Below are 16,736 nucleotides of genomic sequence, written 5' to 3'. Positions count from 1 at the left end.
AGTCTTCTTCCTGAATTTTAGGGTTCCCCACAGAGACCATTTCCAAGCTATACGGGAAGAAAGAGAAAACCCCAGGGTTCTTTGGCAACAAGCTTGCTTTTTTTCTGGTTCTTGGTATGCTCCACCAGCAGCAGCATCACCTGGGAGCTTGTTAGAAACTGAATTCTCAGCTGGGCAACATAGTGGGATCCCGTCTCTACAAAAAAGTTTAAAAATTAGCCAGGCATGGTGGCACGTGACTGTGGTCCCAGCTACTTGGGAGGCTGAGGCAGAAGGATCGCTTGAGCCCAGGAGATAGAGGCTGCAGTGAGCAGTGATCATGCATTCCAGCTTGAGTGACAGAGTAAGACTGTCTCAAAAGCAAACAAACAAAAAGAAATCTAAATTCTCAGGCCCCACTCCAAACCTACTGAATCTCTGGGATCCAGCTATCTGTGTCTGAACAAGCCTTGCAGGTGACTCTGGTGGACATGAAGGATTGAGAGCCACTGATCCAATCATTTTGAATTAAACTGAGGCCCAGGAACATTAAGGAATGACATCTTGGTTACATTTCACCAAGTCTTCGTGCTGTGATTTTTCTCTCCTTGCTAGAGCTTTATATTTTTACCTTACTTCTAAGGCCATGAGATCATTTCTTGCCCTCGTTATTAGTTTTTCCTAAAATTAATGATTGGACTTAACTAACCTTCCAGAGATAATACTTTTCATATCACAGCTCTTTTTATGGCATCTTGTTTTCTGCTTTGGTCTGACCTATGTTCTTCATCTTCTACCTCCGATTTCATCCTTAAAGCTTTCCCATGAATTTCTTAAAGGGGAGAGGGGAAGGGCCCTAATATATTTTATTCTTCAGTTCAGAAGTGGTTCAGGAAATTGTATTTTAAGTGCAAGGTGCCCCTAGCATCTTTGCCACAGTTGAATGTTAATCTTAAGTCTGTCACTAAAAGGTGGGCTTCTGTGCCCAATTCTTGGCACTTCTGTGGTTCATTAGAAAAACACTAAGTTTGCAGGCCAGGCTTGGTGGCTCATGCATGTAATCCCAGCACTTTGGGAGGCCGAGGCGGGTGGATCACGAGGTCAGGAGTTTGAGACCAGCCTGACCAACCTGGTGAAACCTTGTCTATACTAAAAACACAAAAATTAGCTGGGCGTGTTGGCACGTGCCTATAGTCCCAGCTACTCAGGAGGCTGAGGCAGGAGAATTGCTTGAACCCAGGAGATGGAGGTTGCAGTGAGCCGAGATCGCGCCACTGCACTCCAGTCTGGGTGACAGAGCGAGACTCCATCTCAAAAAAAAAAGAAAAGAAAAGTAAAAAGAAAACATTTTTGTAGAGACAGGATCTCCCTGTGTTGTTCAAGCTGGTTTCGAACTCCTAACCTCAGGCAATCATCCTACTTTGGCCCCCCAAAGTGCTGGAATTATAGGTGGGAGCCACTGTGCCCAGCAGATTTCAGCTTCTCCAATCTCTCCCTTGACTTCCTGGCAGGAGAGCTAGATAAACTCAGGTAGACATGTCTTTCATGGCTACCCAAAGACTCTGTACAGCTAGCCCTCAGGAGCCTGTTTAAGTCAAGATATCCTTGCAGTCCCACACTGATACTACTGAGCCCTAAGTTTAAGAGTGCTGTTGTTCAGGGTTGGGCTCAGTGCCTCACACCTCTAATCCAGCACTTTGGGAGGCCAAGGTGGGCAGATCGCTTGAACTCAGGAGTTAAATACCAGCCTGAGCAACATGATGAAATCCCATCTCTACCAAAAATACAAAAAATTAGCTGGGCACAGTGGCGTGCACCTGTGGTCCCAGCTACTCGGGAGGCTGAGATGGGAGGTTAGCTTGAGCCCAGGAAGCGGAGGTTGCAATGAGCCAAGATTATACCACTGGGTAACAAAGTGAGACCCCATCTAAAAAAACAAAAACAAAAACAGACTATTTTTCAGATTCAAGAAGAGAGGTCTTTCCCTCTTTCCTCACCTCTTGAGGCATGAAACAGGGATTCCTTATCCTAGTTTTATTACCACCAAACTCCTAGCACCTCCCACCTGCTCTCTGCCTCACACTGCAGTATCCACTCTGTCGCCAGCAGCGAGGCATTATAGCAGGAGGCTTCTGAATTGGCCAGAACAGCAGCTCTCAGGTGGGGTGTCTGAGAACCTCATTTCCTCATTACATCCCTCCCTGGTCAGCCATATGTGTTCAGCAGCCAAATGGCAAAATTCACCCCCAGAACTGTGATTGTCTTCCCTAATCTGGAAGGCCCACAAGTGTGGAGAAGCACTGGAGACCCTCCAGAAGCAGTAGTGCTAGCAGTCAGGGGCTACTCTCCCTGCCGGGCCCTGTGCAAGGGCCTGGCCACCCTATCCCAGGTATGTGACACTTGGCTGGCTGTTCTTTATTGTCCTGCTAGTACCTGTTGTAAAGCTTCTTTTATTAAAGAAGAGCAGGAGATTGAAGTGTCATAAATTGAAGAGATTCACACCAACACGGCACATGTATACATATGTAACAAACCTGCACATTGTGCACATGTACCCTAGAACTTAAAGTATAATAACAAAATATATATTAAAAAAATAAATAAATAAATTGAAGAGATTGAATGATGTCATAGACTACCAATCCACATGCCTTGTTCCTTGCTGCAGCACTGAGGTTTGTAATCCTGGGAGTTCAGACCTACGTAAGATGCCCATAAGTACAAATGACAGATGCTCTGTGGGGTTCTTCAGGGTCAAGGTGGCAGAGGTGGGGGTAGGAAGTGAGAGGAGGGGGAAGGGTTGACCAGAGGCACCAATTTGTCTCCTGTGGGCTTGGTCAGGATGTGAGCTACCAGGGGGCCAGGCTGGGCCTGACTCTCGGAGAGGCCTAATAAACAGTACGTATGATAAAACAACTCCTCTGTATTCGTTTTGATTTTATTTATTTTTTGAGACAGTCTTGCTGTGTCATCCACGCCGGAGTACAGTGGCTCGATCATAGCTCACCGCAGCCTCTAACTCCTGGACTCAAGTGATTCTTCCACCCTAGCCTCTTGTGTATCTGGGACTACAGCTGTGCACTGCCACACCTGTGAGCCACCTCACCCAGCCTGAAAATTGATTTTCTAAAAAGACATTATAAAATCAACATGGGTTGGGAATGGTGGCTCATGACTGTTATCCTGGCACTTTGGGAGGCCAAGGCAGGAGGATCACCTGAGGCCAGGAGTTTGAGACCAGCCTGGGCAACGTAGCAAGACCCTGTATTTACAAAAAGTTTAAAAATCAGCTGGGCGTGCTGTCACTCATCTATGGTCCTTGCTACTTGGAAAGCTGGGAGGAAGGCTCTGTTTGAGCTCAGACCAAGACTACAGTGAACCAGAATCCCGCTACTGCACTCCAGCTAAGTGACAAAGCAAGACCCTGTTTTTTGTTTTTTGTTTTTTGTTTTTGAGACGAAGTCTCGCTCTGTCGCCCAGGCTGGAGGGCAGTGGCACCATCTCGGCTCACTGCAACCTCCGCCTCCCGGGTTCAAGCAATTCTCCTGCCTCAGCCTCCTGAGTAGCTGGGATTACAGGCGCCTGCCACCCCGCCCAGCTAATTTTTGTATTTTTAGTAGAGATAGGGTTTCATCATGTTGGTCAGGGTGGTCTCGAACCCCTGACCGTGATCCACCTGCCTCGGCCTCCCAAAGTGCTGGGATTACAGGCCTGAGCCACCGCGCCAGGCCAAGACCCCGTCTCTTAAAAAAAGGCAGAAGAAACTAAATCAGATTTTCAAAATACAGAACATAGAAATTATTTACCTGGGGCCGACGCGGTGGCTTACGCCTATAATCCCAGCACTTCGGGAGGCCAAGGCAGGTGGATCACCTGAGGTCAGGAGTTCAAGACCAGCCTGGCCAACATGGTGAAACCCCATCTCTACTAAAAATACAAAAAAATTAGCTGGGCATGGTGGCAGGCTCCTGTAATCCCAGCTACCTCAGGAGGCTGAGGCAGGAAAATCGCTTGAACCCAGGAGGCAGAGGTTGCAGTGAGCTGAGATCGCACCATTGCACTCCAGCCTGGGCGACAAGAGCAAAACTCTGTCTCAAAAAAAAAAAAAAAAGAAAGAAAGAAAAAAAAGAAATTATTTACCTGGAAAATGTAGTTTCTATGTGAGTCTTTTATTTATTTATTTATTTATTTATTTATTTGAGACAAAGTCTCATTCTGTCACCCATGCTGGAGCGCAGTGGCTTGATCGTAGCTAACTGCAGCCCCAATCTCCTGGACTCAAGGGATCGTCCTACCTCAGTCTCCCAAGTAGCTGGGGCTACAGGTACATGCCACCACGCCTGGCTTATTTTTTATTTTTAATAAATACTAGGTCTTGCTATGTTGCCCAGGCTGATTTTGAACTCCTGAACTCAAGTGATCCTCCCACCTTGGCCTCCCAAAGTGCTGGGATTATAAGCGTGAGCCACCACGCCCAGCCAAGTCTTAAAATCCAAGTCACAATGGGCTTTTTTTCTCTGTATTTACGACATTGGCTGAATCCCTCCCTTGGCGATGGTAATAAAATGTACTGTTGACAGAGCTGTACTGAGCCAGGTACTTTACATATACTGCTTTGGTTGCCTTAGTCCTCCTTTCTTCCCCTGTAACTGTAAAATCCTGCTTTACAGTTATAGTAGTAAACAAAAACCCAGGGAAGTTTAGAAACTTCCCAGATCATCTAGCAGTGAAGTGAGAGAGCCAAGATTTGAGCACAGGAATTTCTGGCTCCAAAGCTTGAGTCCAGCACCAGTAATTGACTCTTCCTGGGTAGTCAGTTGTCCTGGGGCCCATCCATCATGTGGGACATCGGCCATTTCTTTTTCTTTTTTTTTTTTGAGACAGAGTTTCGCTCTCGTCGCCAAAGCTGGCGTGCAATGGCGCAATCTCGGCTCACCGCAACCTCCACCTCCTGGGTTCGAGTGATTTTCCTGCCTCAGCCTCCCGAGTAGCTGGGATTACAGGCATGTGCCACCATGCCCAGCTAATTTTGTATTTTTAGTAGAGACGGAGTTTCTTCCTGCTAGTTAGGCTGGTCTCAAACTCCCAACCTCAGGTGATCCACCCACCTTGGCCTCCCAAAGTGCTGGGATTATAGGCGTGAGCCACCATGCCCAGCCAAGACATCGGCCATTTCTATGAAGTTTTCTTAGTTTTTGTTGCAAGATTTATTGTCTGTAGTCACTATTGTTTCTGCTGCAAGCTGGCCCCTCCTGAGCCTGTGTGAACAGAATCCATCTTGGTCCATCAGGGTAAGCTGCACCCTGCAGTGAGCCATCAGAAATAATCTGTGTCTTAACCATTACCTCATCTGAAAACATTCAGAAAATGTTTGGGGGCCTGAGGGAAGATGAGCACCATGGTTACTGAAGATGCACATACCTAGAGAAGGCACATTCTTGACTCGGTTGCCCCAGGTCACAGGCATCCAGGCCTAAGGCTGCCCCTCCAACCAGGAAGTACCTGTGGAGTGCCAGAGTGGAGCCTGGATGGCCGTGGAGGAGAAGCCCAGGTGCACACATTGCCCAGATGGGCTTCAACTAGAAGGGTAAGCACATGAATTAGTCCAGCCCAAGACTTGGTATCCAGTTTTCCACATTGCATATAGGCTCTGTGTAATGCTTTCAGTCTCGTTTCCTAACCCACCCCTGCCTTCTCAGTCCTTCAGCATTTCGTGATCATTGCCTCTCCCCAATCCCCAAGTCCTTCTGCACAGCAGCCCCCATCTCACATTCAGTGGCTAGAGCAGGATGAGCAACCGAGAGACCACAGGAGGCAAAGAGTCAAAAAGAAAATTTTGGAGTGGCCAGGCATGGCAGCTCATGCCTTAATCCCAGCACTTTGGGAGGCCAAGGCGGGTGGATCACCTGAGGTCAGGAGTTGGAGACCAGCCTGGCCAACATGGTGAAACCCTGTCTCCACTAAAAATACAAAAGTTAGCCGGGCGTGGTGGTGGGCACCTGTAATCCCAGCTACTCAGGAGGCTGTAGCAGGAGAACCGCTTGAACCCAGGAGGCGGAAGTTGCAGTGATCCGAGATCATGCAACTGCACTCCAGCCTGGGCAAGAGTGAGACTCTATCTCAATATTTTTTTAAAAAGAAAATTTTGGAGGAGTGCACAGATCATGTATCAAGACCTTATGGGTGGGGCCTTTGTAAGGACTTTGGCTTTTATTCCGAGAAGCTATTGCACATTGGAGAGCTTTTTCGTGGGTTTTTGCCAGGGTGTCTTTACCCTTTCTGGCTTACTATGACTTGTAAACTTCTGTATGTGTCTAGTCCATACTGCTTTTTGGGCTTTCTAAGTTTTCTATTTAAAGTATTAGCACAGGATTTCCTTCGACTTGAACCACATGAAGCTCGCAGGAACACTGCAGGTGTTAGTGTCTCATGGCTGCTCATATCCTCACAAGCTTTCATCTTGAAACATGGAGCAGCATTCATCCCTTCAGTTTCCAGCTGCTTATCCTCTAGCACTCTCCTCAGGGCTTTGTCCAGCTTTGTTTACCTCTGGGTGCGTGTTGGCTGCAGCGTACCCAGAATGGGTGTGAGGGCAAAAAGGGTATTCTCACTTCCTTCCCTTCCTGCCGGAGCCAAACATGTTCTAGCCTTGGGCCACTCTAACTTGTTGGACCAGTGTTTTCAGAGAACAATCTGCAGGGAATCTTAGGGCCCTCTCTGGAGTTATGACTAAGAGTAGAAGTTATGAATAGTCCATCCCCTAGAAAATAGGTTAGATTCCCTTGCCCCAAGCTGATGACCTAATAAATGCATGACAACATAGAGACACGTCCATGAAGTATGCCCACCTCTCTAGCCCACCTGTGTTATTCAGGGTTCTCCAGAGAAACAGAACCAATAGGGTGTTTAAGACAGAGATTTATTTGAAGAAATTGGGGCCAGGCATGGTGGCTCACACCTGTAATCTCAGCACTTTGGGAGGCCAAGGCAGGAGGATCACTTGGGCCCAGCCTAGGCAACAGAGGAGGACCCCATCTCTACAAAAAAAATTTTTAAATTAGCCAGGCGTGGTGGTACACATCTGTGGTCCCACTTAGGAGGCCAAGATGGAGGATCGCTTGAGGCCAGGAGATTGAGACTAGCCTGGGCAGCATAGCAAGACCCCACCTCTACAAAAAATAAAAAAAAAATTAGTTCATGCAGTTGTAAGGCAGACAAGTCCAAAATCCTCAGGGCAGGCGGACATGCTGGAGATTCCCCCTTGAAACTTTGAGATTTCCTGTTGTGTCCTGTTGTTAGGTATTGGGAAGAATGTGGTTTGCGAGAAGGCAGCAACATCGGTGGATGCCTTCCGGATGGTGACAGCCTCGCGCTACTACCCGCAGCTCATGAGCCTGGTAGGGAACGTGCTGCGCTTCCTGCCTGCCTTCGTGCGCATGAAACAGCTGATTTCGGAGCACTATGTGGGAGCGGTGATGATCTGCGATGCCCGCATCTACTCAGGCAGCCTGCTGAGCCCCAGCTATGGCTGGATCTGTGATGAGCTCATGGGCGGTGGGGGCCTGCACACCATGGGGACCTACATTGTGGACTTGCTGACCCACCTGACCGGCCGGAGAGCCGAGAAGGTACACGGGCTGCTCAAGACATTCGTGAGGCAGAACGCTGCCATCCGTGGCATCCGGCACGTCACCAGCGATGACTTCTGTTTCTTCCAGATGCTCATGGGTGGGGGTGTGTGTAGCACAGTGACACTCAACTTCAACATGCCGGGCGCCTTTGTGCATGAAGTCATGGTGGTAGGCTCTGCAGGACGCCTCGTCGCCCGGGGAGCCGACCTCTATGGGCAGAAGAACTCTGCCACGCAAGAGGAGCTGCTCTTGAGGGACTCGCTGGCAGTGGGCGCAGGACTGCCTGAGCAGGGGCCCCAGGATGTCCCGCTGCTGTACCTGAAGGGCATGGTCTACATGGTGCAGGCCTTGCGCCAGTCCTTCCAGGGGCAGGGCGACCGCCGCACCTGGGACCGCGCCCCTGTCTCCATGGCCGCCTCCTTCGAGGATGGGCTGTACATGCAGAGCGTGGTGGATGCCATCAAGAGGTCGAGCCGATCCGGGGAGTGGGAGGCTGTGGAGGTGCTGACGGAGGAGCCCGACACCAACCAGAACCTGTGTGAGGCACTTCAGCGGAACAACCTATGAGCCTGCACCTGGGCTCCTTGCCACAGGGCAGAGGGACCAGGGAGGGGAACAGGAGCCAGACATGACAGGGACTTGGCCCTAGCAGAGACAGTGTCTTTCATTTAATGAGTCTGGGTGAAGCCAGAGGTGGCTCTGGGACTTCGCCCCCTCCAGTGGCTCACCTGCTCCTCAGACTTGCAGGGTGGCAAATGTTCCTGTTGCCAGGTTACCATGGTGTGCACAGGGCAGAGCTGCCGCCAGGCCTCCTCATGGTGATGCCAGTGAGTCGGACCAGGAAAGGCTCACCCTGGGGAGCCCTTCAGCCTGATCCGCAGTCCTAACAGGGTGAGAAAGCACAAGAGGGGCCAGCTCGGCTGAGGCCTGAGGAGAAATGATGAGAAGTTTTGTTTCCTTCTTGGGCTGGGGCATCTCAGGAACAGTGAGGGCAATAAGCTGTCCCTCAGGGACCCTCACCTGCCCTCCCATGTGAGCAGGCCCTTCCCAGGTGGGGACTGGGGCTTGCTTTATTAAGTGAGCTCTTGGGCTTTTGAAGTAGGACAGAGGGCCCTGGTTTGGCAGAGAGGAGGCAAGGGAGGGCTTTAGAACATCTGAGAAATGTTAATAAATAATTCAGAAAATAGGACATGGCACGTGGTTTTTGTTTGGTAGGTTGGGTTTCTTTAATACTGAAAGGCTTGTTTCTGGCTGGTAGGGGGTTTTTCTCTACTCATTGCTCCACAGCAGCTTGGAGCCAGCGTGGGTCATCACCGCCAACTGTGCCACACGGGCCGCTGCCCCTGCCAGCCCTCGTCTCCTGCCTGTTCCCTCATAGCCAAATCCCAGGAGCCTTCGAAGAAAAGATTTCCTCAGAGAACAGGACTCAGGACTTCCTAATGGGCTGCTGATGGGCCTGCCGTCTCAGCAGATAGCGGGAGAGTTTGGGGCCTCGCTGGGCTGGAGGTTAGGAGGGGTTCTGTTCTTAATGTCACGGTGTTGGCTGCCAGAGTGCCCTTGAGGTGGCAGGGAGGAGTGGTTTCAGGGAGGTGGCACAGGGTGAGGAGGAGGAGGAAGAGCTCCAGGCGTGCCCCATGGAGCAGCTGTGGCTGGACCCGAGGGCCAATCACCCACCATGCTCTTGACTGTGCTCTGCACAGGGCCAGCCTTCTACCCAGCTCTGCCAGAGGCGGGGGAGGCGGGGAGGGGGGGCACGGTGTTGAGAAAAGACATGCGTTCCCCTTTGCTTGTTTGACCAGCCTGCCAGGATCGTTCAGCCTGGACCAAGTTCTGTTCCCTTCTCTAACCTTCCGCCCTCTTCCCTGCCCTGGGCTCCTTGCCAGAAAAGCCCAGGGAGGGCTTCCTCTTCCTCTTGGCACCGCTTCTAGACGTCACCAGGCTTGTTTTCCTGTCATTTCCTGGATTCAGAAGTCCTTGTGAGAGGGAATAACAAGGGATAGGGTTGGAGTGTGCCTACTGCATGCTGACCCTCAGGGCAAACATGTATGTTATTATTTCACTTAATCTCCAAACCACTCTCTGACGGTAAATATTCTCATCATTCAGATCATAAAATGGAGGCACAGAGGGCAAAGCTACTTGCCTCCTGTAGATTGTACATGATGGAGCCAGGAGCCTGGTCAGGACAATCTAACCACAGAGCCTGACCTTGAACCACACTTCCTCCCAGCATTTGGGAATCTTCAGACCCGAGGGCCCGGCATTGCCCCTCCCTGTGGCAGGAGCCTCGGCCTGGCCTGAACTAGGAGGTGAAGTGCAGACAGCACCCACCACCAGGCAGGACACCGAAGGTTAAAGGGGAGGCTGCCCCCTTGTCCCTGGGACAGTTAGCTCAGCTCAGTCCTCCCATGTGTTGCTAGGATGTCGAGGTCGCTGTGAAATGTGGGAATTGACCAGGAAAGCACAAGCCCGACTTAGATGCTCCCACATAAGAAAGGGCCATGTGGCCAACCCAGAATGGCACTCGGGTTCCCAGAATGTGCTGGGGGAGGGGGGGGTGGTACTGCAGTGGGCTTAATGCAGAGCTACTTTAATGAGGACCCTGGTTCCTCTGAGGGAATCCCCAGAGCCTAGATTTCATGGCCAGAGGGGTGCATGGCCCCTTCCCTCAGACGTCTTTACCATCGAGTTATCCTGGGCATCAGAGCTAGTCAGTCCCACACTGGGGATGGGGAAGACAGATGTGCCCAGATGCCTGTGGCCAAGGGAGCCCACAGGGTTCTGGTCTCCACGGGTGACTGAACCCACACTGGTTCCAGACTTGTCCAGCAGCACCCCCTCCTGGAAGAAGGCAGTAGCATCTCCCAGGACCTGTTTCCAAATCTCAGGATGTTACCAGCTCTTCCTCAGGTCAAAATAAAGTTTTTCCAGGACAGTAAAAATGCAGTTAGCTTTGCTCATCAGATACAGCAACCAGAAGAGAACTTCCCAAATACCTGTCGCTTATTCTTCAACCTCCAGCCAAATCCAGGACTGTTTTCACCTAGACGATGGCAGCCACTTCCTTTCCTGTTCTGCCCATCACCCTGCTGGACAAGCAGCCTCTCCTGAATGTCACGCCAAGATCCCTCCCTATCCACACCCTTCCTCCTCACCCCCGGACTTGCCCAACCTGGTTTCCATATGGCCATGCCCTCCTCTCCAGCCACACTAAGAGCCCTCCTGCAGAGGTGGCAGCTTCCATACTAGCAGGGCTTTGTCCCTGGAATGTCCTCTGCCTGGAAGGCACCACCTCTCTCTCTCAGGAGTCAGCTGGAGGACTGCCCGGTCACCACTTCTGACTTCAGCAAGGAGCCACCTCCCAACCTGTGGTTCCACAGCCTTGGTCCTCAGTTGAGCTGAGGTTGCATGTCTCTCCATCCCTCCCTCTCTCCCTCTCCTTTTCTTTTCTTTTTTCTTTTCTTGTCTTCTTTCTTTTCCTTTTTTTCTCTCTTTTTTCTCTTTCCCTCCCTCCCTCCCTCCCTTCCTTCCCTCCCTCCTTTCTTTATTTATTTCTTTTCTTGACAGAGTCTCACTCTGTCACCCAGGCCGGAGTGCAGTGGCGTCACCTTGGTTCACAGCCACCTCCACCTCCCGGGTTCAAGCAATTCTCTTGCCTCAGCCTCCCAAGTAGCTGAGACTGCAGGCGCCCACCACCACACCTGGCTAATTTTTTTGTTTGTTTGTTTGTTTTTGAGGTGGAGTTTTGCTCTCGTTGCCTAGGCTGGAATGGAGTGGCGCAATCTCGGCTCACTGCAACCTCCACCTCCCTGGTTCAAGCAATTCCCCTGCCTCAACCTCCAAGGTAGCTGGGATTACAGGCACATGCCACCATTGCCCAGCTAATTTTTTTGTATTTTTAGTAGAGATAGGGTTTCACCATGTTGGCCAGGCTGGCTGGTTTCGAACTCCTGACCTCGTGATCCACCCACCTCGGCCTCCCAAAGTGCTGGGATTATAGGCATGAGCCACCGCCCCCAGCCTAATTTTTGTATTTTTAGTAGAGGCGGGGTTTCACCACATAGTCCAGGCTGGCCTTGAACTTCTGGCCTAAGTGATCCGTGCCCCCCTCAGCCTCCCAAGGTGCTAGGATTACAGGCATGAACCACTGCACCTGGCCACTTGTTTTGAATATATAATTTCAACTTTTATTTTACATTCGGGGGGTACATGTGCAAGTTTGTTACATGGGTATACTGTGTGACACTGAGGTTTGGGGGACGATTGGTCTCATCACCCAGGTAGTGAACATAGTAAATAGGTTTTTTCAACAATCACCCCACCCCCTCTCTGCCCCTTCTCGTAGTCTCATGTTTGTGTTTCCCATGTTTGTGTCCATGTGTACCCAATGTGTAGCTCCCACTTGTGAGAACGTGTGCTATTTGCTTTCCTGTTCCTGTGTTAATTTCTTAGGATAATGGTCTCAGCCATTTCCATGTTGCTGCAAAGGACGCGATTTCATTCTTTTTTTTTATGGCTGCATCATTTTTACTTCTTGAGACAGGGAAAAATGTTGCTCAGGCTGGTCTTGAACTCCCGGGCTCAAGCGATCCTCCTGCTTCAGCCTCCCAAATATCTGGGACTACAGACACAGACCACCACGCCCAGCTACACGTCTCCCTAAATCATGTAGCATTTCCTCTTTACAGCGAGCTTCTAGGAGCAGTAGGGACTTGATCCTTTTTGCAGCTCCTACTACCCACCCTGCTTAAACAAGTCCATTGGGTAATAGGCCTCAGGAATTGCAGACTAGTTCTCCCACGATTTCTAATTCCTGCCTCACCTGTGAGAAGACAGGACCAGCTCTTATCAGTGCTGGCATTGTTCACGCTTCCAGCCCTGGAGACCGCACAAAGATACAGAGGCCTTCTTGGGTCCGGCCTTAGCCAGAGAGCCCCCAGGTCAGCAGATCCTGCACAACTCAGGACAGGGATTCCTAGATCCCAGGGTGTGGTCTCATGCAAGGCCACTTCTCTCCAGGCCTCTGCCATCCCAAACATAAAGCAAGGAGGTTAAGTTCAATTATCTTGGCTGGGTGTGTTGGCTCATGCCTGTAATCCCAGCAATTTGGGAGGTCAAGGAGGGAGGATTGCTTGAGGTCAGGAGTTTGAGACCAAGCTGAGCAACACAGACCCTATCTCCACAAAAAAAAAATTTTTGGCCAGGCACGATGGCTCACATTTGTAATCCTTGAGTCCGGGAGGCAGAGGTTGCAGTGAGCCAAGATTGTGCCACTGCACTCCAGCTTGGGCAACAGAGTGAGATGCTGTCTCAAAGAAAAAAAAAAATCCTGACCCCATGGCTTGCCATGGGGCCAGTGAGCACCCAAGTGACCCTGTCAAAGGAGGGAGCAGGCTGGGATGATGCCAGAAAGGGGACCCTGCTTTTCCCACCTGAACCTGCCTACCCCACTCCCTCCAGTGACCTTGCCAGGCCATATTCCAGGGAACCTACATATGACTGTGGCCTCGGGATGGCCTCAGCATTTCAGATTCTGGCCTGTCCCTCTCTGCAGCTTCCTCCACCCCTCACTTCAGTCTCATCACCTTGGTGCCTTTTAAGGGGGCCTCTAGCTAGGTCGATGTGATGCAATGAGATGTGCCCTTAGGGAGCTCCCGGTCTAATCCCGATGACAGTTATAACCCACGTGATAGCAGTGCGCAGGGACTGCAATGCAGGGCAACATGGGGTGCTGTCTGGCTCCCCAGGAAGCAGAATCCTAAGTTTTCAAAGGTGTGCGTGCACTAGCCAGGGGGAGAGGTGGGAATAAAGGCATTTTAGGCAGAGAAAGCCCCACATGCACAGAGTGAAGGGAGGAAAAGGTGTAACTGCTCGGAATTACCGGAAGCCACTGAATTCTAAGGTAGCTGGGGCAAGAGGAGGGGAATCCCAAGGGGGAGTGACACCATCAGGGGCTCAGGTGTGTGTGTCACAGGGCCACTGGATGGATCCATGGGCCAAGGGATGACAGGCAGGGCGACCAGTGAGGCTGTCACCTGGAGATGACAGTGGTCCAGGCGACGGTGCTGACTGTGGGGTCCGAGAGGTTCTCAGCCTGAAAGGGTAGGATCACGGGCCTCAATGTCTGCTTAGCTTGTAGGAATCAGGGAGCAAAGAACAGGATGGGGTCTGGGGTGACACCCAAGATTCTAGCTTAAACAATTGTGCAGATGAGATACAGGAGGAAAGGCCAGTTGGAGGGAGGGGAAATTTCCATGAACTTAAAATTCCCTGTGTCTGTTTGCGGTGTCCAAGGAACACACAGGAGGCCCAGGATGTGCAGATTCCAAAATGGCCAACACTGGCTGGCTCTTCCCAGAGATCCTTGCCGGTTGGACACAGCTGTCATCCAGTGGCTTGGCCTCAGGGTCCCAGATGCACTTACTGCCCCTGTCCACCCCTGCCTGCCAGGAAAACACCACTGATGCCCTGTCACCTGTGACCAGAGGCTACTCCACAGACAAGGTCCGGTCCAGCTATGGTCTGGCAATGAGTGGGAAACATCCCAAAGCTGTCACTGTTGTGACAGGTAAAAGAACTCTGTGCTACCTCCTAGGAGGATCCCAAGTTTTGATCCCCTCAAGGTGAGACCAAATGCAGGCCCTTCCCCAGGAGACAGAAGAGCAGGGCCAAACACCTGCTTCCCATGACCCAACAGACCCTTTCTTTTCTCTGCCCCAAGTTCCTCCTTCTCACTTCCCTCTTCATCACCCAGTTAGCTGCCTGACCCTCAGATTCACCTAAACACACAGCACCAGGTCCACCCTGATTCAGTGAGGCATGGGGTGGCACAAAGGAATCTGTCATTGTCAAAGTCTCAGGTGATGCAGATGACCATTCAGGCCTCAAACCCTGCACTGTTGAGTCCTCCATCCTCTTACCCATTTCAGGCAACCTATCTGGGGAATCACAAAGTCTTTGAAAAAGAAAAATATTTATTTTCAGCAAGCCCAAAGTCCCAAGTGGGGGCAGGTGCCAAATTTGCCCCCGCCACCAGAGGGCCTAGGCCCACAGGAAGCCTGAAGCCAAATTCAGGCGTGGAAGGAGGGGAGCCACCAGCGGGGCAGGACAGTCACTTGTACTGAGGAGAGAGCGGGGGGACAAGTGGAGCAGTGCAGACACTCAGCATCTTGTCGATGTCCACCTGGGTTGACTTATCCACCTCGGCCTTGTGGTCACTCACCCCCAAGCTGGGCAAGCCCCCAGGCTCCTCTCCAGCCTCCTCTCCGAGGGGAGCCAGGGCATGGGTGGGGGTCACTAGTGGACTGGGACAGGGCAAAGCGAGGCCTGGGCCCAGCTCACCTGCCAAGGGCAGCAAGGCCTGCAGTTGCTCCACACCTGCCTCCTCAGGAACCGGGGCCAGCTCTGCCTCTGCCTCCACCTCAGCCTCCCCGTCCCCCTTCCCTGCCTGGTTCAGCTCGGGGTTGCAATAGTTGACGTACTGGTACAGGGGCCGCAGGCGCTGGGCCTTTCCTGCAAAGACCCAAGGCAGGGCAGAGGCTAGAGCGCCAGGTTGTGCCATGTCGGGCCCCACAGGCAGGGGGAGAAGGAACAGTCCAGGGACTGCCACTCACGCTCCAGCCCCAGTGTCTCTAAGGGTGCAGACACCGTGCTGGCCACAGCGTGGAGCACAGGAGCCCCCAGGCTCTTGCGCTTCTTGGCTTTTTTGTGGTGGTTGGCAGATGGTGAGGGCTCACTCTGGCTGCCCTCTGGCTCCTCCTCCTGCAGCGGCAGCTTGGGTGGCAGTTCAGCTTCAGCCTTAAGATGGGCACGAAGGCCCGGGAGGCTGAGAGACCTGAGCCAGGGACAAGAGACTTGAGCCAGGCTCCAGCCCTGGTTCCCATTCCCTGGCCCAGGGAATAGCCCAGCCTGCCCACAGCCCCAGGGCTCGACGCCTGTCCCGTTCCTGGTCAATGAGACCCCAGGCCCAAGAGGCTTAGAGGCCAGTGAGCCCAGGCCCCTACAAACCCTGAAGCTCCCACTCTCCTGCTGCTCCCTACACGGGGGCTCTTGAGGAACGGGAGAAGAGAGTGATGGTAGTGGCTGGGGACAAGAATCCTCCCTGCAGGAGTGCAGGATTTAGGAATCCTACTGTGGTGTGTGCCCCAACCCCGGGGCTGCAGCTCCTTCCCCCCGAGAGCCCCCTCACTTGACAGGCTTTCTCTTTGGACCATGACGGGGCCTCACAATGGAGACCACGGGCCTGGGGCCTCTCTCCTCTAGTGCCCCGGCATGCGGCTTGGGCCTCTCCTCCCCTAGCTTGGGTCCTTCCTCCTGGAGCTGCGACTCCGAAGCTGCGCCTGCTGGGCGCTGGTCTTCACTCTGGGTTCCGCGGGCTTCATAGGCTGGCACCAGGAACTGGTCTCCCGCCACTGGACACTAGAGATGACACACAGGCCATCGGTCACCATGGCCGGGCAAAGGACATAGGGATCCGTCACTGAACACCTAACGTTAGACACCGAAACGGGAATAAGGACACCAGCCTGTGCCCCTCCCCGCCTGGAGGGCCCAGCCTGGCAGTTAGCGGGTCGGGGCGCTCAGAGTTCCACCTCTCAGAGCGCTGCGGCCCCGTGTTTGAAGGTTAAACAGCCTGACGGTCACCTCGGAGGTCTGAGCGCTGCCGGGCTCCTCCGTGAGCTGTCCCTGCCCCACGACCGTCGCCTCCTGGACCCCCGGCCGCCTCTCCGCCCCTGCCGAGGCCATGGCTGCGCAGGCTGAGTGCGTCCTCGACAGCTGCTTGGGGCGGGCCCCAAGGGGCTGGATGGTGGCCCCGCGCTGACCCCGGAGACCGGCCAGCAAGCGAGGGCGAAACCGGCGACCGCGGAGCCCACCCTCGGCCGAAACTACAAGCCCCAGGACGCTTTGCGCCGGGGTCAGTGGGCCCTGACCCCGGGGACGGAAGCCACGGTTGCCCGGCAACAACAAGTCCCGTCGGGTGGCAGCGGCTGGCGGCAAAACCTCTCGAGTGAGCCCCTGCCCGAGTGCCGCGGGGGAGAGGCCGCGAGCGGGACCGAGAAGTGGGCTGGGAGCAGAAGTCGCGGAGGCGGCGAGCGAGGCCGGGGCCCAGGCGGGGACCGGCAGGGG

At 52.9% G+C, this 16,736-nt stretch overlaps 2 protein-coding genes across 4 annotated transcripts in view; one reads left to right on the top strand and one right to left on the bottom strand.

Moving 5' to 3' along the window:
• GFOD2 (Gfo/Idh/MocA-like oxidoreductase domain containing 2) overlaps nucleotides 1–8,796 on the top strand; it is a 53,001-nt gene extending 44,205 nt beyond the window's left edge. For both annotated transcript variants that reach the window (XM_004057823.5, XM_055366194.2), the window contains exon 3: nucleotides 7,279–8,796. In XM_004057823.5, the coding sequence (XP_004057871.1) occupies nucleotides 7,279–8,177 (899 nt within the window). In that variant the 3' untranslated portion in view covers nucleotides 8,178–8,796. The remainder of the gene's footprint in view (nucleotides 1–7,278) is intronic.
• A 5,770-nt stretch (nucleotides 8,797–14,566) lies between these two features.
• C18H16orf86 (chromosome 18 C16orf86 homolog) lies at nucleotides 14,567–16,522 on the bottom strand. 2 transcript variants are annotated; one of them, XM_019012591.4, is made up of 4 exons: nucleotides 16,254–16,522; nucleotides 15,799–16,028; nucleotides 15,224–15,444; nucleotides 14,567–15,149 (listed from the first exon to the last, which is right to left on the bottom strand). In XM_019012591.4, the coding sequence occupies exons 1-4, from the start codon at nucleotides 16,353–16,355 to the stop codon at nucleotides 14,722–14,724; spliced, it is 981 nt and encodes a 326-aa protein (XP_018868136.3). In that variant the 5' UTR covers nucleotides 16,356–16,522; the 3' UTR covers nucleotides 14,567–14,721. The 2 variants fall into 2 exon arrangements, with proteins under 2 accessions (XP_018868136.3, XP_004057872.4); XM_004057824.5 differs by having other exon boundaries at nucleotides 14,567–15,122; nucleotides 16,254–16,394.
• Nucleotides 16,523–16,736: the final 214 nt, after the last annotated feature.

The sequence above is a fragment of the Gorilla gorilla genome, chromosome 18 (assembly GCF_029281585.2).
Source record: "Gorilla gorilla gorilla isolate KB3781 chromosome 18, NHGRI_mGorGor1-v2.1_pri, whole genome shotgun sequence".
In the NCBI taxonomy this organism is placed as follows: Eukaryota; Metazoa; Chordata; class Mammalia; order Primates; family Hominidae; genus Gorilla; species Gorilla gorilla.
This window is presented reverse-complemented; position numbering and strand designations above follow the sequence as displayed.